Source organism: Dendrobates tinctorius, unplaced genomic scaffold, assembly GCF_039654945.1.
Source record: "Dendrobates tinctorius isolate UK_male_01 unplaced genomic scaffold, ASM3965494v1 ptg000169l, whole genome shotgun sequence".
Lineage (NCBI taxonomy): Eukaryota > Metazoa > Chordata > Amphibia > Anura > Dendrobatidae > Dendrobates > Dendrobates tinctorius.
In genome coordinates, this window is record NW_027361836.1 from 977,914 (window position 1) to 999,885 (window position 21,972).

The 21,972-nt window shown below is 45.3% G+C and overlaps 1 protein-coding gene across 4 annotated transcripts in view; it reads left to right on the forward strand.

The window, feature by feature from the left end:
• The window catches only part of JPH1 (junctophilin 1), a 157,469-nt gene that overhangs the window by 96,448 nt on the left and 39,049 nt on the right, over positions 1-21,972 (forward strand). For all 4 annotated transcript variants that reach the window (XM_073550773.1, XM_073550774.1, XM_073550775.1 and 1 more), the window contains one exon: positions 17,453-17,571. In XM_073550773.1, the coding sequence (XP_073406874.1) occupies positions 17,453-17,571 (119 nt within the window). The remainder of the gene's footprint in view (positions 1-17,452; positions 17,572-21,972) is intronic.

Consider the following 21,972-nt stretch of genomic DNA (forward strand, 5'->3'; position numbering starts at 1 on the left):
AACTGGTTTGTAGTGCAATGCAGCTGTGCTTTGCAACACCGTTCAAAGGGTTTATATCCTGCAGCCACCGTAGCATATGACCGTCGAATGTTGGGGGTGCCGTTTGTCAGGTCCCCACTTACAGTGGGGAAAAAAAGTATTTAGTCAGTCAGCAATAGTGCAAGTTCCACCACTTAAAAAGATGAGAGGCGTCTGTAATTTACATCATAGGTAGACCTCAACTATGGGAGACAAACTGAGAAAAAAAAATCCAGAAAATCACATTGTCTGTTTTTTTTTTTCATTTTATTTGCATATTATGGTGGAAAATAAGTATTTGGTCAGAAACAAGCAATCAAGATTTCTGGCTCTCACAGACCTGTAACTTCTTCTTTAAGAGTCTCCTCTTTCCTCCACTCATTACCTGTAGTAATGGCACCTGTTTAAACTTGTTATCAGTATAAAAAGACACCTGTGCACACCCTCAAACAGTCTGACTCCAAACACCACTATGGTGAAGACCAAAGAGCTGTCAAAGGACACCAGAAACAAAATTGTAGCCCTGCACCAGGCTGGGAAGACTGAATCTGCAATAGCCAACCAGCTTGGAGTGAAGAAATCAACTGTGGGAGCAATAATTAGAAAATGGAAGACATACAAGACCACTGATAATCTCCCTCGATCTGGTGCTCCACGCAAAATCCCACCCCGTGGGGTCAGAATGATCACAAGAACGGTGAGCAAAAATCCCAGAACCACGCAGGGGGACCTAGTGAATGAACTGCAGAGAGCTGGGACCAATGTAACAAGGCCTACCATAAGTAACACACTACGCCACCATGGACTCAGATCCTGCAGTGCCAGACGTGTCCCACTGCTTAAGCCTGTACATGTCCGGGCCCGTCTGAAGTTTGCTAGAGAGCATTTGGATGATCCAGAGGAGTTTTGGGAGAATGTCCTATGGTCTGATGAAACCAAACTGGAACTGTTTGGTAGAAACACAACTTGTCGTGTTTGGAGGAAAAAGAATACTGAGTTGCATCCATCAAACACCATACCTGCTGTAAAGCATGGTGGTGGAAACATCATGCTTTGGGGCTGTTTCTCTGCAAAGGGGCCAGGACGACTGATCCGGGTACATGAAAGAATGAATGGGGCCATGTATCGTGAGATTTTGAGTGCAAACCTCCTTCCATCAGCAAGGGCATTGAAGATGAAACGTGGCTGGGTCTTTCAACATGACAATGATCCAAAGCACACCGCCAGGGCAACGAAGGAGTGGCTTCGTAAGAAGCATTTCAAGGTCCTGGAGTGGCCTAGCCAGTCTCCAGATCTCAACCCTATATAGAAAACCTTTGGAGGGAGTTGTTGCCAAGCGAAAAGCCAAAAACATCACTGCTCTAGAGGAGATCTGCATGGAGGAATGGGCCAACATACCAACAACAGTGTGTGGCAACCTTGTGAAGACTTACAGAAAACGTTTGACCTCTGTCATTGCCAACAAAGGATATATCACAAAGTATTGAGATGAAATTTTGTTTCTGACCAAATACTTATTTTCCACCATAATATGCAAATAAAATGGAAAAAAAAAACAGACAATGTGATTTTCTGGATTTTTTTTTCTCAGTTTGTCTCCCATAGTTGAGGTCTACCTATGATGTAAATTACAGACGCCTCTCATCTTTTTAAGTGGTGGAACTTGCACTATTGCTGACTGACTAAATACTTTTTTTCCCCACTGTATCTCTATGTTGTGCCCAGACACTCCCTTTAAATATTTTTGAAACTGTTTCTTTTCACTGTCTGTTTAAAAAAAAAAAAAAAAAAAAAAAAAAAAATAATCTTCAAGACTTTGTTTTTCGTTTTTGCGTTTTCGGTTTTCGCTCCCCTTCATCCCAGAGCCATAAGTTTGTTTTTTTTTATTTTTCCGTCAATATGGCCATGAGTTGTGCTTTTGAACGACACCATTGGTTTTACCATATCATGAACTCAAAAATGGGAAAAAAAATTCCAAGTGCGGTGCAATTGCAAAAAAAGTGCAATTTCACAACTTTTTTTGGATTATTTTTTTTTACCATGTTCATCAAATGAACTGTATGAATATATAAATATACTCGCGCTTTGACTCAGTCAACAAAACATTACTGATAGTATTCACCCCCCAAAAAAAGTACCTGATTTTTATTTTTGTTTGTTGAAAGATGTTCAATAGTGGATGAAGAAAGACGTGGCTATTTAGCAAATGCCTGCAATAACCAAATAAATATTAAAAAGGGAGACAGACCATTAGAACCTAAACAGAGGCACCAAATAAATAGAAAATATATATATATATATATATATATATATATATATATATATATATATATATATATATATATATATAAAAAAATGATAAAACTGACCTGCCATTATGATTCTCCAGGTCATTATGAGTGTTGAAAAAAAAATCCAAAGAATTTTTAAAAAAAAAATAGAAAAATTGCGCCATTTTCCGAGACCGTGATCTCAGGTTGGATGAGGGCTTATTATTTGCGGGCTGAGCTGATATTTTTATTGATACCGTTTTGGTGCCGATACGATCATTTGATCGCCCATTATTGCATTTTAATGCAACGTCGCGGCGACCAAAAAAACATAAAACGCATTTTGACTTTTTTTTTTATTCTACGCCGTTTAACGATCAGATTAATCCCTTTTTTTTTTTTTTTTTTAATTGATCGGGCGATTCTGAACCAAATATGTGTATGTTTGTTTTTTCTCTTACGGTTTTATTTTGAATGGGGCGAAAGGGGGTGATTTAATCTTTTATATTTTTTTAATATTTTTAAAAACATTTTTGCAGGATTAAAGCAATCACAGTAAGAGTCAGGTGAAGTGCTAGTACAGTGTAATTCACAAGTCTTGTGATATCCCCAGCTGTCTGACATCCAGGACAGACAGCCATAAAGGGGTGTCACGCACTGGCTTGCCATTCAAGCAGCACCAGTATCCAAGAAGTATCATTTCTCCTTGCGGAGAATGACATGCTAAGCATGCCGAGTCAGACGCCTCTCTCACAGCCAAACCAGATCTCACACTTTGCACTGACAAGGGGCAGTACCCCGAAACAGTGTCTGTAAATTGAGATTCTGGCTTGGCTTTTATCCTAAGTCAAGTAACAAGGCTCGTTAAAGGGTCGACATTGACTTTTAGGATTGCTACTTCCAATAGGTGGCACTAGAGTTCTAGTCCTCTTCCTCTCTGAAGAGATAATTTGCATAATAAGCAGTGGCAGTAAACTTTCAGGGCACCAACGACCCTTTTATCCTCACTCCTGTGCTTAACCACTGTGCCCGCCCCGATTGACGTTACCATTACAGCGCCCTTGCGGCTGGCCACCAAACCCGAGCCTGTTCACCACCATGAGGTTTTACATCCTCTATTAGTTAAAATAGTAAGGAGTGTGTATATAGGACAGGGATGGAGCCTGTATACAGATCACATATATAATATGGAGTGTATATAGGACACGGATGGCGCCTGTATACAGATCACACATATATAGTAAGGAGTGTATATTGGACAGGGATGGAGCCTGTATACAGATCACACATATATAGTAAGGAGTGTATATTGGACAGGGATGGAGCCTGTATACAGATCACACATATATAGTAAGGCGTGTATATAGGACAGGGATGACCTCTGTCATCAAGCCCAGGGGTTCATAATGGAGAGACGTCTGTAAGACGCCCCCATTAAATAACCTCATGGTAAGGTTGTAATAAAGACACAGCCAGAATAGTGTCCTTTATTTAGAATAATCACTGCCCACCCTCTTTAACCTATTTATTAGTGTAAAATTAAAAATAAAAAAACATCCTATTCCTGACATGTCCAGCGATAATCCATTTGTCCCACACCGTAATCCATCTCTGAATCATCTGGATGCCTTGATGAGCGGTGACACGATGCTACCGTTCAGCCTGGCATCCAGGAGACGCTGAACATCATAGCGCAGCTTCAGTGACCTCTGGTGACGTCATTGAGGTTATCTCAGGTCCTGAAGCTACGGTTCCCACGGGCTGCTCATTGTGAGCGGCCCGATGAACTGCGGAGACCTGAAAGAGATCACCGCTAGCACAGTCAGAAATTTTGACACACTCTCAAGTTCTGTACATTGCGGCCCTTCACAGCTAATGATTGAGTGTCTGTACATCAGTAAAAGCACCTGTCTGACCACTGAGACCCTCAGCAAAGACCATTTGATTGTTTCTGGTGTAAATCAAAAGTATGTTCACGCAGTCAGGATTTGTGGTGTAGAATATGTAACCTGAGGATTGCATGCTGGTTTGTTGAATATTTGTGACCAAATCATCAAAGGAAATTTTCTGCATTGTGTGAACATGGCCTAAGAAGTAAATATAGGGTTTGTTACCATAATAAAGAGTAAGTGGAAAAATAAGTTGTAGATTTTTTTTTTTGGAATCTTTGGGGAAAAATTGAAATATAATTTTCTCACTCTGCACTTACATGGGGTGACGTGATCCTGAGATGTCAGGGTCTCGTTCTTCACGCTTCTTTCAATTTATGGCACCTTTAGCTCGTTATGAAGTTGTGACTAGGGGAAATAATACTCTCTCTGCTCCTTAGAGAGTGTGTATTCCTACAATGGATGTGGAATGTGAAACCTGCAGAGTATATGGGGCGTCTTCAGCAGGATCTATAGTCTCTGCCTAGAGGTTGTCTTACAGCAAAGTCAGTATCAGGTGATTACTGCTCTTAAGGACATGGACAGGCTGTATAATAGCGCTCCCTCCTGCCTGATGCCTGGTCCTGACATTACTGTATAATAGCGCTCCCTCCTGCCGGACGCCTGGTCCTGACATTACTGTATAATAGCGCTCCCTCCTGCCGGACGCTTGGTCCTGACATTACTGTATAATAGCGCTCCCTCCTGCCGGACGCCTGGTCCTGTCATTACTGTATAATAGCGCTCCCTCCTGCTGGACGCTTGGTCCTGACATTACAGTATAATAGTGCTCCCTCCTGCCGGACGCCTGGTCCTGACATTACTGTATAATAGCGCTCCCTCCTGCCGGACGCCTGGTCCTGACATTACTGTATAATAGCGCTCCCTCCTGCCGGACGCTTGGTCCTGACATTACTGTATAATAGCGCTCCCTCCTGCCGGACGCCTGGTCCTGACATTACTGTATGATAGTGCTCCCTCCTGCCGGACGCCTGGTCCTGACATTACTGTATAATAGCGCTCCCTCCTGCCGGACGCCTGGCCCTGACATTACTGTATGATAGCGCTCCCTCCTGCCGGACGCCTGGCCCTGACATTACTGTATAATAGCGCTCCCTCCTGCCGGACGCCTGGTCCTGACATTACTGTATGATAGCGCTCCCTCCTGCCGGACGCCTGGTCCTGACATTACTGTATGATAGCGCTCCCTCCTGCCGGACGCCTGGTCCTGACATTACTGTATAATAGCGCTCCCTCCTGCCGGACGCCTGGTCCTGACATTACTGTATAATAGTGTTCCCTCCTGCCGGATGCTTGGTCCTGACATTACAGTATAATAGCGCTCCCTCCTGCCGGACACCTGGTCCTGACATTACTGTATAATAGCGCTCCCTCCTGCCGGACGCCTGGTCCTGACATTACTGTATAATAGCGCTCCCTCCTGCCGGACGCTTGGTCCTGACATTACTGTATAATAGCGCTCCCTCCTGCCGGACGCTTGGTCCTGACATTACTGTATAATAGCGCTCCCTCCTGCCGGATGCTTGGTCCTGACATTACTGTATGATAGTGTTCCCTCCTGCCGAACGCCTGGTCCTGACATTACTGTATAATAGTGTTCCCTCCTGCCGGATGCTTGGTCCTGACATTACTGTATAATAGCGCTCCCTCCTGCCGGACGCTTGGTCCTGACATTACTGTATAATAGCGCTCCCTCCTGCCGGACGCTTGGTCCTGACATTACTGTATAATAGCGCTCCCTCCTGCCGGACGCCTGGTCTTGACATTACTGTATGATAGCGCTCCCTCCTGCCGGACGCCTGGCCCTGACATTACTGTATAATAGCGCTCCCTCCTGCCGGACGCCTGGTCCTGACATTACTGTATGATAGCGCTCCCTCCTGCCGGACGCCTGGCCCTGATATTACTGTATAATAGCGCTCCCTCCTGCCGGACGCCTGGTCCTGACATTACGGTATGATAGCGCTCCCTCCTGCCGGACGCCTGGTCCTGACATTACTGTATAATAGCGCTCCGTCCTGCCGGACGCCTGGTCCTGACATTACTGTATAATAGCGTTCCCTCCTGCCGGATGCTTGGTCCTGACATTACTGTATAATAGCGCTCCCTCCTGCCGGACGCCTGGTCCTGACATTACTGTATGATAGCGCTCCCTCCTGCCGGACGCCTGGTCCTGACATTACTGTATGATAGCGCTCCCTCCTGCCGGACGCCTGGTCATGACATTACTGTATGATAGTGCTCCATCCTGCCGGACGCCTGGTCCTGACATTACTGTATAATAGCGCTCCCTCCTGCCGGACGCCCGGTCCTGACATTACTGTATGATAGCACTCCCTCCTGCCGGACGCCTGGTCCTGACATTACTGTATGATAGCGCTCCCTCCTGCCGGACGCCTGGTCCTGACATTACTGTATAATAGCGCTCCCTCCTGCCGGACGCCTGGTCCTGACATTACTGTATGATAGTGCTCCATCCTGCCGGACGCCTGGTCCTGACATTACTGTATAATAGCGCTCCGTCCTGCCGGACGCCTGGTCCTGACATTACTGTATAATAGCGCTCCCTCCTGCCGGACGCCTGGTCCTGACATTACTGTATGATAGCGCTCCCTCCTGCCGGACGCCTGGTCCTGACATTACTGTATGATAGCGCTCCCTCCTGCCGGACGCCTGGCCCTGACATTACGAGCACTCTGTGGGCTGGTAGCCGTCTGGTGTATTTCATTGTCTGCTGACATGCTTCTCTGAAGGGTTTTCGGTAAATGGATAGCTCCTGCTTTTATAGGAAGTATGTTACTTATCAACTACTGCAAGGAATTTACAAGCTTCCAAAATCTGTATCCAGGCTCCTCTTCTAGAATTTACAAGTCTGTGTACGTAGAAATATGAAAAGGAGAATTATGTCTCTACTTTACTACATTTCCAGGAGAATGCTCATTTAAAGTGTATATGTCCATATTGTATGGCACCATCGTGTTCAGGGAATGGCCTGACTTGTCATTCCATTATATAAGATTACACACTTATTCTGAGTGCACACCAGAGCTGCTGGATGAGCGTGAAATATCCTAAATGTGTCAGGCAGCTGTCTGAGCGGGGAAGCTGCACTCAGAGAGGTGAAGACAGACCAGCCACAGTTCATGGTATATCATCAGCTCTCTTACTACAGAGGCACTACCTGCGGGAGCCTCAGAGGCCGCTGCCTGCGAGAGCCACAGAGGGCGCTGCCTGCGGCGGCCACAGAGGGCGCTGCCTGCAGGAGCCACAGAGGGCGCTGCCTGCGGGAGCCACATAGGGCGCTGCCTGCGGGAGCCACAGAGGGCGCTGCCTGCGGGAGCCACAGAGGGCGCTGCCTGCGGGAGCCACAGAGGGCGCTTCCTGCGGGAGCCACAGAGGGCGCTTCCTGCGGAAGCCACAGAGGGCGCTGCCTGCGGGAGCCACAGAGGCACTGCCTGCAGGAGTTAGAGCCTCTACCTGCCGGAGCCACAGAGGTGCTGCCTGCGGGAGCCACAGAGGCGCTGCCTGCAGGAGCCACTGCCTGCAGGAGCTACAGCAGCACTGCCTACAGGAGCTACAGAAGCACTGCCTGCAGGATCTATAGAGGCACTGCCTGCAGAAGCTACAGAGGCACTGCCTGCAGGAGCTCCAGAAGCATTGCCTGCAGGGGCACTGCCCTGGGAGCTACAGGGACATAACCCGCAGGAGCCACAGAGGCACTGCCTGTGGGAGCCACTGCATGCAGGAGCTACAGGGACATTGCCCGCAGGAGCCACAGAGGCACTGCCTGCGGGAGCCACTGCCTGCAGGAGCTACAGAGGCACTGCCCACGGGAGCTACAGGGACACTGCCTTTTGGAGCCACTGCCTGCAGGGGCTACAGAGGCACTGCCTGCAGGAGCATACCTATGCCTGTTTGTCACCACCCGGGCACTTAGATGATCACTTATCACATGTCCAGGAGTTGTCTGCATTGATGGGTACACTTCAGCATTACTAACCCGGTAGTAATCTTTTACATTGAAAACCCCATGCCTTTGCTTTCTCTTGAATTTAGCATCTTTTATCAGGATTCAGGCATAGAATCTGATCATAAACACGGCCTAAATACCTCATTATTCTTTTCTCTCTTAAAGGGATTGTCCAGGACTTTAACATTGATGGCTAATCCTTTGGACATGTCGTTCATGTCTGATTGGTGGAGGTGTGATAGTTGATCCCGGTGTCGACGGTGGCCGAAACTGCTTAGCTATGGAGCTGCACAGCACCGCTTTGTCAATTGTATTTTGTTTGTGGCCAGGTACAGCACATCTGCCCCCTATTGATTTGAATAGGCCTCTGCCAACATCGGAACTTCTGATCGGCGAGGGATCATGGTGTTGCACCCCCACCGATGGGACTTTGATGGCCTATCGTAAGGCCCTGACAAGCCATAACCCTATGGTAAGTCCTACTGTCCAAACGTCCATCCACAGGTATCAAAGGAAGTAAAGTATTCCCTACACAATTATGCCGTCTCCACCTGCTTGAGCTGTGCACACCTAGGAAGGCTTCATTGGTTCATGCTACTTGTGCCAAACTCCCACCCTTCCATCAAATGGTACTGAAATCTGGATTCATATGACCGGGTAATATTTTTTCACTGATCAGTGGTCCAATGTTTGTACGCTTTTTGACTACTGGATTTTTGTGTTTCTTGCTCCATTAGACAGCTATGGTACTCATCATGGTCATCTTTTCTAGCCCATTGGTGCTATGACACTCATCGCGGTCATCTTTTCTTGCCCATTGGTGCTATGGCACTCATCGCGGTCATCTTTTCTAGCCCATTGGTGCTATGGCACTCATCGCGGTCATCTTTTCTAGCCCATTGGTGCTATGGCACTCGTCGTGGTCTTTTCTAGCCCATTGGTGCTATGTCACTCATCGTGGTCTTTTCTAGCCCATTGGTGCTATGTCACTCATCGTGGTCTTTTCTAGCCCAATGGTGCTATGTCACTCATTGTGGTCTTTTCTAGCCCATTGGTGTTATGGCACTCATCGTGGTCATCTTTTCTAGCCCATTGGTGTTATGGCACTCATCGTGGTCATCTTTTCTAGCCCATTGGTGTTATGGCACTCATCGTGGTCATCTTTTCTAGCCCATTGGTGTTATGGCACTCATCGTGGTCCTCTTTTCTAGCCCATTGGTGCTATGGCACTCATCGTGGTCTTTTCTAGCCCATTGGTGTTATGGCACTCATCGCGGTCATCTTTTCTAGCCCATTGGTGCTATGTCACTCATTGCGGTCATCTTTTATAGCCCATTGGTGCTATGTCACTCATCGTGGTCTTTTCTAGCCCATTGGTGCTATGGCACTCATTGCGGTCATCTTTTATAGCCCATTGGTGCTATGGCACTCATCGTGGTCATCTTTTATAGCCCATTGGTGCTATGTCACTCATTGTGGTCTTTTCTAGCCCATTGGTGCTATGGCACTCATTGCGGTCATCTTTTCTAGCCCATTGGTGCTATGGCACTCATCGTGGTCATCTTTTCTAGCCCATTGGTGCTATGGCACTCATCGTGGTCATCTTTTATAGCCCATTGGTGCTATGGCACTCATCGCGGTCATCTTTTCTAGCCCATTGGTGCTATGTCACTCATCTTGATCATCTTTTCTAGCCCATTGGTGCTATGTCACTCATCTTGGTCATCTTTTCTAGCCCATTGGTGCTATGACACTCATCGTGGTCTTTTCTAGCCCATTGGTGCTATGGCACTCATACCTTTTCTAGCCCATTGGTGCTATGTCACTCATCGTGGTCATCTTTTCTAGCCCATTGGTGCTTTGGCACTCGTGGTCATCTTTTCTAGCCCATTGGTGCTATGTCACTCATCTTGGTCATCTTTTCTAGCCCGTTGGTGCTATGGCACTCATCGTGGTCATCTTTTCTAGCCCATTGGTGCTCTAGATCAACAAATTGTGCTTTCCAATTTACTTAACTGTGCTCTGCCTGTTTGTCAGAATGTGTTACCTTCTTCCTCTTCCGCCATCTGTCAGTGAGTTGCTCCCATCCACAGGATCCTCTTTCACTGGATGGTTTTTGTGATACTTGTCATATTCTCCACATCATTGCATTGCTGACTTTATTTTATGCTGCACATTGGGGTCATGTGTCCCCCAAACATTGAAGACCTCTTGTCTTTAACTCCTTAACATATCACATTCCTTAGCGACCTATGGCGAAAATATAAGTATGAAGCCGGCTGAGGAGCTGAGTCTGCTTTACACCGGGCAAATGCCGGCCATGTTAGCTAGTCAGCATCTGCCTGGAATTAGCTCTAATCGCTGATATTTTACCATTTACATGCTGCTGTCAATCTCTAGCTGCAGCACGTAAGTGACATCATTGTCGGTGGCATGCACGTAGCAACTACTCTTGGCCCCATGTAGCGCGATAGCAGAGAACCAATGTATTAGCATGGCAGTTCGGGGCTTGCTGCATCCCCACTAACTTTGTGCCAAAAAACAGCAGTCATGGGTTCTTCGAAGCAGCTGCCTAGCACTCTGAAAATGGTAGAGGCCAATAAAGCAGATGAAGGCTGTAAGAAGAAAGCAAAGCGTTTTCAAGTTGCCCTTTCCCTAGTTCAAAATGTAGTTAGGAAAGGTCAGTTATCAGAAATAGTGGAGGTCAAGATAAGGTTAGATCCCACCTCACTCCTACCCAGCCAACCCCCCCATTCCCCTGCTTGCCTGCAAAAGACTGGGTCTGGTGAGGTTAGTTTAAGTATTTTTTTTGTTTAGGCTAGGAAAAGATAGCAAAGCATGTTTAAGTTGCCCTTTCCTTGGTTCAAAATGTAATAACAAATTGGCAGTTAACAGTAACAGTTGAGGTCAATATAAGGGCCATTGTCTTGTTGGAAGGTGAACTTTCGGCCAAGTCTGAGGTCCAGAGCACTGTGCAAGAGGTTTTCATCTAGGATATCTCTCTACTTGGTCACATTCATGTTTCCTTCAATTGCAACCAATCGTTCTGTCCCTGCAGCTGAACAACATCCCCATAGCATGATGCTGCCACCACCATGTTTCACTGTGAGGATTGTATTGGGCAGGTGATGAGCAGTGCCTGGTTTTCTCCACACATACGTCTTAGAATTATCACCAAAAAGTTCTATCTCATCAAACCAGAGAATCTTGTTTCTCATAGTCTAGGAGTCCTTCATGTGTTTTTTTTTTTTTTTTTTAGCAAACTCTATGTGGGCTTTCATATGTCTGGCACTGAGGAGAGGCTTTCGTCGGGCCACTCTGCCATAAAGGACAGACTGTTGGAGGGCTGCAGTGATAGATGACTTTGTGGAATTTTCTCCTATCTCCCTACTGCATCTGTGGAGCTCAGCCACAGTGATCTTGGGGTTCTTCTTTACCTCTCTTACCAAGGCTCTTCTCCCACAATTGCTCAGTTTGGCTGGATGGCCAAGTCTAGGAAGACTTCTGGTGGTCGCAAGCTTCTTCCATTTAAGGATTATGGAGGCCACAGTGCTCTTAGGAACCTTGAGTACTGCAGAAATTCTTTTGTAACCTTGGCCAGATCTGTGCCTTGCCACAATTCTGCCTCTGAGCTTCTTGACCAGTTCCTTTGACCTCATGATTCTCATTTGCTCTGACATGCACTGTGAGCTGTGAGGTCTTATATAGACAGGTGTGCTCCTTTACAAATCAAGTCCTATCAGTTTATTTAAACACAGCTGGACTCCAATGAAGGCGTACAACCATCTCAAGGAGGATCACAAGGAATTGGACAGCATGTGACTTAAATATGAGTGTCTGAGCAAAGGGTCTAGATACTTATGATCATGTGATATTTCAAGTTTTCTTTTTTAATAAATTTGAAAAAAATTTCTACATTTCTGTTTTTTTTCCAGTCAAGATGGGGTGCAGTGTACATTAATAAGAAAAAAAATGAACTTTTTTGAATTTACCAAATGGTTGCAATGAAACAAAGAGTGAAATATTTAAAGGGGTCTGAATACATTCCATACCCACTGCATCTGTGTCTTATAGAATAGGATGCATTACAATATCAGAGTGCTCATCTGGTTGTGGTGGATGCTATGGCTTGGGACATGGTAGGCAGGTGACCCCATGTCATTACTGCTTGGACATGCACACGGTGCAGAGTGAAGCAGGAAATGTTGGCTGGTAGAACATTTGGTGCCGTCCCTTTAATTGTTCTAAGTGAGCATGTGGCGGGGTGTGCTCTTCCCATTGTGTACTGTCAGCTAGCAGGTTATACATCAGAAAAGCTGAGATGTCAGCTGTTCACTGTCAAAGACAATTCCAAGAAGTCCAGATTGTTTTCCTGAAAAAAAAAAAACAGGCTAGTTATCATGCAACCAATATGTCAATTTACGTCATTGAAATGTTTCAGTATTTTACCAGCAATGTAATGAAGAGCTGGAATAAAATAAGAGCAATTTATATGTTGCCGAAAATTGCAAAATTTAGGGGGAAAAAAATGAAGACTGTCACGGTCTATTCTATGTCCTGTTATTGTAGGGCAGGAGGCGATAATACTTCAAGGTCCAGCACTGAAGTGAGAGGCGGCCGAGCGGTCTGAGCTGCGGCTTATCAGTCCGTTTATTTATGCCAAACACTAAGGGGGGAAATGTTCTCAGCGGTGCAGATTGGTGCGAGCAGCCGCGCTCTGCTTACACTGCTCCTCCCTGATGTCCTTTCAAGATGAATGCCAAGCTGTGAAAAATCACCCCAAACCCTGGAATATACATATTGAAAATGCTTCGGGTATGTGCACAAGATCCGTAATCGCTGCGGGTTTGAAGCTGTGTAAAATCCACGTTTTGCACTGTAAGGTTCTCATATACTACTTTCTGCAATTTCCCAGATAGAATTGTATTATGCCAAAAATATCATATCCGGTTTACCAATTGAAGTCTTACGTATTCAGAGCGCTCCCACACTAGTAGCTATTGGCAGATATTGGATAACAACCCCCCCCGTACCCTTAAAGCAAACCTGTCATCCGGTTTGGCCGATACAAGTTGCGGCCACCGTCTTTCAGGGCTGATATACAGCATTCTATAATACTGTAGATAGGCCCCCGATCTGACATGAAAGATAAGAAAAATAACTTATACTCGCCTGCAGGGTGGTCCGGTCTGATGGGGGTGGCAGGTCCGGGTCCGGCACCTCCCATCTTCTTGCGATGCCGCCCTCCTGCTTGCGTCATCGCTCCCGGCATCGCGATTCTGCGCAGGCATACTTCCCTCTCTGCCCTGTTGAGTGCAGAGTACTGCAGCGCGCAGGTGCGGGACCTTTCTGACCTTTCCTGGTGCGTGCACACTGCAGGAATCTGCTCTGCCCTCAACAGGGCAGAAAAGGAAGTACGCCTGCGCAGGAGAGCGATGCCGGGGAGCCAAGGAGCAAGCAGGAGGGCGGCATCGCAAGAAGATGGGAGGCGCCGCACCCGGACCTGCGACACACATCGGACCGGACTGACCAGCAGGTGAGTATAATGAGAAAATTAAGTTTTCTCTTGCAGGTCGGACCCGGGGGCTTATCTACAGCATTATAGAATGCTGTAGATAAGCCCTGAAAGGCAGTGGCCACAGCTGATAGCGGCCAAAAGTGCAAGTTCCCTTAAGGGTGAGTGCACACGCTGCGGATTCACCTGTGGATTTTTCCGTGCGGATTTGCAGGTAAAACCGCAGATAAAGTGACCTGTGGTTTTCCTATGGATTTGCCAGCGGTTTTCCCCTGCAGATTTGACACATGGACAATGGAACAGGTGTCAAACCGCTGCGGAATCCACAGAAAGAATTGACGTGCTGCAGATTTAAAACCGCAGAAAATCCGCAGCATGTGCACTGCGGAATTGAAATCCCATTGGCTAACATTGTACTGTACAATGTCTGCGGATCCGCAGCGTGTGCACATACCCTTGCTCACACTCATCCAAAAGATGAAGCCCCGGATTCCTCATTTGTAGTTTTTATGTCTCTTTTTTTGGGAGGAGTTTTGTGGTATTCGTTGCTGTTTTTGCTTCGGGTCTTTCAAAATGGAGCACATGATTGTGCACAAAATTAGTCAATCAAAAATGTTTTTTTTATCTTTTTTTGTCTTTTAATCTTTTCAGAGCAAAAAAATTGCACGTCCCACGAAAACCCACAACTTTTGTGCAAAACAAAATCTTATCATTCATATAAATCACTCCAGGGGTAGACAAGGTACATTTGTGCAAAATTTTACCAAGTTGATAAAAAGTTGCATTTGATGAATTCCTTTTTACACAACATCTGGAAAAATAACTAAACAACCAAAAACAACTTTATAAAAGGCAGAAATCCTTTGATGTATTTGCTGCAAATCAAAAGGTCATTAATTGGGAGTTATTGTGATGCAATGATTACTCGAGATCGAAGTGTCAAGGATCAAAGGAAACCACCCCACATATTGTACTTTGTACTTGTAGTAGCTCTGACATGCCACAACAAGAAACCACGGGCATAGCGGCCATTATTTACTAATCAAAATGATTGCTTGGTCTGGATTGTGTGGATATGAAAAGATACAAATACAGGGGTACAGCCAAATTTAAAAAAATAATTTAATTGATTTTCCCCTTTCAAATATAGATTGGCGTCATCATGAAAACTTTAATTCCTTTGTTTACTACTCATTGACTTGGATACCAGCCACCTCTGCAGCTTACTAGCTGTGGCCAGACTTCTAGTTATGGAGCACGCTATCTCTTTGTAATACGGCTTTTTAGATGGCCATATTGTTGAATCCGTCTTGCTTCGGTGTCTGATCCTCTGATTTATAGGACAAGCTGCCTCTGCTTGTAGCATGGGAGACTTTTGGCCAATGACTTAATGATGCTGCTGGCCTGAACTGAGATTTCTCAGGAGCACGTGGCCCCCCAGGAATCCAAGACGCAGAGGAGCGGCGTGCTCCTGAAGATGCACCAGGCCCTTTAATCCAAGCAAATGACCTTTGTGTAATGGAAAGGGCAAACCATAAATATGCACTAAGAATAATCCCAGTGTAGTTTTGATATTCCATGTGATTCTGATTATGTTGTTTTCTGTTCACTTGTTGTCATGATATCTAAAAATCTATATATATAAAAATGAGTGTGTGTATCAGCCATAGCAACCAATCACTAAACATCTTTCATTTCACCAGAGCTGTTTAAAAGAAGCTGAGCTGTGATTGGTTGCTATGAGCAACAGTTTTCCTTGTAGACAGTTGTGGTAACTGAGGCCTATTATTCTTATAATTTCTATGGTGTTATCGTCCTTCTGTAAAGCTGGAAATAACACAATTTATTAGCGTGCTGACACAGACCACCCTCTGACACAGACTGCAGAGGATCCCGGTATCACACAGGATATGATTAGATACACGGCTTAGCAGACTGTATCACACAGGATAGGATTAGATACACGGCTCAGCAGACTGTATCACACAGGATAGGATTAGATACACGGCTCAGCAGACTGTATCACACAGGATAGGAATAGATACACGGCTCAGCAGACAGTATCACACAGGAAAGGATTAGATACACGGCTCAGCAAACAGTATCACACAGGATAGGATTAGATACATGGCTCAGCAGACAGTATCACACAGGATAGGATTAGATACACAGCTTAGCAGACAGTATCACACAGGATAGGATTAGATACATGGCTCAGCAGACAGTATCACACAGGATAGGATTAGATACATGGCTCTGCAGTCAGTATCACACAGGATAGGATTAGATACACGGCTCAGCACACAGTATCACACAGGATAGGATTTGATACACGGCTCAGCAGACAGTATCACACAGGATAGGATGAGATACACAGCTCTGCAACAGGATGTGCCAATGGAGAGGACATTTTTATTACAAGAATTCCACTCATTCCATCTGATTTGCCTTTTGATTTTAAATGCCTCCAGTTTCCACTTGACTGGCATTTGCAATGTCCATTAACAAGGCTCATGGACAGTCCTTGAAAGTAGTAGGGATCAGTTTGCAATCGACATGCTTTTCTCATGGTCAACTTTACATGGTCTGTTCAAGAGTTGGAACTGCAAAAAATCTGTTCTACTTTGCACCGAAAGGAAAAACCAAAATTGTTCATCAAAAGGCTCTTGAATGAGTTGAAAATAAAATACTATCAATACTTGGGTAATCGTTTAGTTAATTTGTGTTGCAAATCTGTAGTGTTGAATATATGATGTGAAATGTTTTTATGTGCAATATAATCATTATAATTTGTTATAACTAACCACAGTTAGTTACTATGCCCAGGCAACGCCGGGCTCCTCGGCTAGTTAATCATAATATATAAAGAGTAATTGAAAGTGACTAGATATGAAGGGCAGTGGTCCTGTTCCCAGCAGCCAGACTTTATTTAGATTGATGTCAGAATGGTAATTTCCAGCCTAAGCATCTTTCAGAAAGCCCGTCCTATGGTATATGACCAGCTTCAGCTATAAGTTCTGAATAAAAGCCCGGTCGGTGAGGAGCGCAAAGAATGGAAGGACGCGCCACCTGAGGAAGACAGATTCATCTGTTGAAACGCGTTGTGCTATAAAATAAAAAGAAGACCTTTAATTACTCCTTCCATTCTTTGCATTCCTCACCGACCGGGCTTTTATTCAGAACTGCCACTCTCCTCTCTAGCGGTGTCCGGCTGGAGTTGCATTCCTGTAACCGCGCACGGCTGGCGCTCCATCTACTTGACCGTCCCTGCTTTACCTGATCAGCTTCCGCTATAAAGCACAGATATAGGCCGGATGTACCTCTGCCCTTCAAAGTAAGCGGATCCTGGCATTCATTATCAGGTCCTCCTTTAGGGGAAATTCCAACAGATATCTTTATGACGTGTCTGTGAGGTATATTTGTGATGAGAGTAATGGAGGCACACACAGGTGTCTTACCACTAGCCGTTTTCAGCCTCTGGATGGTCATGTCCCTGTGATGGCTTTGGTCATTCGGTGCCATATGATGTATGTAGACCAGGTCCTCTGCACACAATCTCCTGTTTGTTCCCGTCACACACTGGTGACATCTGTCCTTTGTCGTCTTTCTGAGCAGCTGTTTGCTTTCCTGTACTTGTCACCTGGTAAAGCCAGAGAGGAGTGTTGACGTGCGCTCTACGTAACCCTCAGGCTGCCATGCCTATGATAACCGTATTTCTCCTCTGTTGTAGGACAGCTCATGCTCGTGCCAAGGGGGATGCTGCTGACCAGGCTAGCCAAGCTGCACGCCAGGAGTCTGACATTGCCAGGGCTGTGGCACGAGAATTGTCACCGAGCTTCCACCAACCCGGTGAGGAAATCACTTTTTTGGCTTTGTTTTTGTGTAGTGTCATTTTTTTCATTAATCTCCTATATCATTACGCAGCCATATTAGAGTGGTACATGACTGGTATACCAAGGTTTAGCATGTCATACTGGTAAATGAGGAGAACCTGAACACAATTCTAGAGCGTTGGTGCTGTGTTCCTGCCGCAGTTTATCGGTGGTATGACCCCTCGGTAATGTGGCGCTTCATGTACCCCAGAGGAATCAAACTATCCTTCTCGTTTTATGTGACGTGAGAGACAGTCCGGCTCCTAACACCTCAAAGGGCACTCTGCTCTTTAGGATGCACGTGTCCCAATCCACATATCAAAAATCCCTTCCACGTCACCACCTACAAGATGAAAAAGCCATTAACTTGTGGCACCGGAAATCTGTCAACCCTCCAACTCCGGAAGAGTGACACGGCGAAGTGTCCCACAGTCATCGGATGTACCAAGGAATTGCTCAGACCCTTGAAGCTGCCAACCATTTTACTAAAGGCTGTCCAGACTTAAGATACTGGTGACCATAGCATAGGTTAGGCCATCAATATCAGATCGTGGGGAATCCACACCGCGGCAACCCCACAGACCAGCTGTTTCATCTCCAACAGTGGCCAGATGAAAATTGTGAAGGGAAATGGCACGTCACCGCTCCGTATGCTGCCTGTTGGCTGTTCACAGACGCGATGTCCACCACACAGAGTGGCGCTGTGCTGTCCCAGTTCATTTCATCATTTACAGTGGGGAAAAAAAGTATTTAGTCAGTCAGCAATAGTGCAAGTTCCACCACTTAAAAAGATGAGAGGCGTCTGTAATTTACATCATTGGTAGACCTCAACTATGGGAGACAAACTGAGAAAAAAAAATCCAGAAAATCACATTGTCTGTTTTTTTTTTCATTTTATTTGCATATTATGGTGGAAAATAAGTATTTGGTCAGAAACAAAATTTCATCTCAATACTTTGTGATATATCCTTTGTTGGCAATGACAGAGGTCAAACGTTTTCTGTAAGTCTTCACAAGGTTGCCACACACTGTTGTTGGTATGTTGGCCCATTCCTCCATGCAGATCTCCTCTAGAGCAGTGATGTTTTTGGCTTTTCGCTTGGCAACACGGACTTTCAACTCCCTCCAAAGGTTTTCTATAGGGTTGAGATCTGGAGACTGGCTAGGCCACTCCAGGACCTTGAAATGCTTCTTACGAAGCCACTCCTTCGTTGCCCTGGCGGTGTGCTTTGGATCATTGTCATGTTGAAAGACCCAGCCACGTTTCATCTTCAATGCCCTTGCTGATGGAAGGAGGTTTGCACTCAAAATCTCACGATACATGGCCCCATTCATTCTTTCATGTACCCGGATCAGTCGTCCTGGCCCCTTTGCAGAGAAACAGCCCCAAAGCATGATGTTTCCACCACCATGCTTTACAGTAGGTATGGTGTTTGATGGATGCAACTCAGTATTCTTTTTCCTCCAAACACGACAAGTTGTGTTTCTACCAAACAGTTCCAGTTTGGTTTCATCAGACCATAGGACATTCTCCCAAAACTCCTCTGGATCATCCAAATGCTCTTTAGCAAACTTCAGACAGGCCCGGACATGTACAGGCTTAAGCAGTGGGACACGTCTGGCACTGCAGGATCTGAGTCCATGGTGGCGTAGTGTGTTACTTATGGTAGGCCTTGTTACATTGGTCCCAGCTCTCTGCAGTTCATTCACTAGGTCCCCCCGCGTGGTTCTGGGATTTTTGCTCACCGTTCTTGTGATCATTCTGACCCCACGGGGTGGGATTTTGCGTGGAGCACCAGATCGAGGGAGATTATCAGTGGTCTTGTATGTCTTCCATTTTCTAATTATTGCTCCCACAGTTGATTTCTTCACTCCAAGCTGGTTGGCTATTGCAGATTCAGTCTTCCCAGCCTGGTGCAGGGCTACAATTTTGTTTCTGGTGTCCTTTGACAGCTCTTTGGTCTTCACCATAGTGGAGTTTGGAGTCAGACTGTTTGAGGGTGTGCACAGGTGTCTTTTTATACTGATAACAAGTTTAAACCTGTGCCATTACTACAGGTAATGAGTGGAGGAAAGAGGAGACTCTTAAAGAAGTAGTTACAGGTCTGTGAGAGCCAGAAATCTTGATTGCTTGTTTCTGACCAAATACTTATTTTCCACCATAATATGCAAATAAAATGGAAAAAAACAGACAATGTGATTTTCTGGATTTTTTTTTCTCAGTTTGTCTCCCATAGTTGAGGTCTACCTATGATGTAAATTACAGACGCCTCTCATCTTTTTAAGTGGTGGAACTTGCACTATTGCTGACTGACTAAATACTTTTTTTCCCCACTGTACATCTGGTCACTGCTGGATCAAAAAACAGGTGATCGGTTGGGTGCGAGGTGTGGACACACATGATCAGATTTTCAAATGTGCGGGCAATAGCTGCCATATCTCCACCTTTGCTGTTAATAAAAAACATTATTTTATATTGCCGCATGGTGCGGAACGTAACATTGACACATTTATCATATTGATTCGCACCATGTTGTCTATTACATTGAGTGTGTAACCTGCTTTACATCGCCTGTCCAACCAGAACATTAAAGAAACGCATCGCTGAGCACCTCGCTAATGTGCAGAACAGCAATAGTACATAGTCTGTAAGGCATCTGATTACAGCTTATAAGGGCGAGACTTGGCAATTTTGTTTTTATGGAATTGAAAAAGTGATACATCCTATATGAGGAGGTGTTGGCAAAAGCCTCTGACTTACCAGAGGCTTTCTGGATTTGGAATCTCCATACCAAATATCCATATGGCATGAATAATAAAACTGATCTGCGCTATATTTATTGCTTAGGATATATAGTAATAATTTGCTTTATATTTATTGCTTAGGATACATGCTGATGTATCTGTTTCTCCCGTAATGCCATCATTATTCCTTTATTGTGATTGGCTCCTTACTTAGATTCTGCTCCCATGACTCTTCTCTATATCCTATGACTACAGCTGCCTGTGTGCACCAGAAACGCGTCCGATTTTTGATGATTTTTGGGCTCTAATGTTTTTAAAAAATGTTTTTAATGGATTTTAAAATAAAATATTTTATTGGGTGGATGTGCCGGATTTCTCAATTCTACCAAGACTCTGGCCATGATCTGATATTGATGACCTCCCAAAGTTAGCGCAGATATCCCTATACTACATGGTTCACTGGTCTCCTTTCCAGTAGTATTCGCTTTAGGTTAAAATGGTCGCCTCCTGGTGTAATGTTTGATAACTTCTAGTCTTTGTAGCAACCTATTGAGCTTCTACTAATTAGTCGAACCTATAGATAGTCCTGTCCTGCAAGATCCGAGACTGCCGACACAATCACACAAATTCAGAGGCAGTGCCTAGTACCCATTCCCTACCCATCAAGTAATATTTTGGTCACTCTCCCCAAAGTCTGATGAGTATGAAAGAAAAAAAATTCTGTGGCAGTTTCCAAATTTCACCCAGATGGAAGGAGATTGAGCACGCATGTGCAGAAACATGACCTGCCTCGCCTGTGTTCAGTATCGCTGTGCGATCCCTACAGTACCATCTCCAGGTCGGGGCTGCGGGGAGCGCCCTGCTGGATTCACCGAGTCTTTATATTCCTTAGTAAGATGTATCAGAAGTTGGTGGAACAAATCCATAGGTAAAACCCGAAAAGATCCTGTGCCAAACCCCAAAACAGAAACGCACCAGAAGCTTAACATTGTCTAGCGTAATCAACAGATTTCCTTGTCGCTCTCATCCCGGTGTCAGACCTGATCTGACGCTCTGCGCAGCTTACTGCATGCTCCTCATTCACACACACAATCATTGTTACATTTGTGTCATGTTAAATGATACAATTTATGTCATTTTAGTCAAAGCTGACACATTGTGATCGCTCATAAACAGTAAGCTTGAGCAGGCGTGACGGAGAATGTCTGATCCTGGGTATGTATAGCGGGTGCAAGGCGGTGGTGTTCACCTGTGCACAGTCCATGACGAAGGAAAGATATGCTGCATGGTTTTAAAGACCACCATGCACCTCACTGTAGACCCCCATAACACTAAGCTGACTGAATCTGATGTGTACTGGGGCTCCTGACTCTTCTCTGTCAGATGTCAAGGGACATTAGGATCGTTCAGTTGGAATATATGTCTGATCCTTTCAGGGGAGAAAAGCCGCCACCAGATGCGCTCCCCTCTGTCAGTTAAAAAAAAAAAAAAATACATAACTGCTCCCGCTATCCAAGACTTTGGTGCCTTTCCCGAGATCTCATACACAGCCGGCTTTTATTGTTTTTGGCTATTGGCCTAAGAACTAACAGGTAAGGCCTGTTTCACACTTCCGTTTGGCTCCATCAGTCAA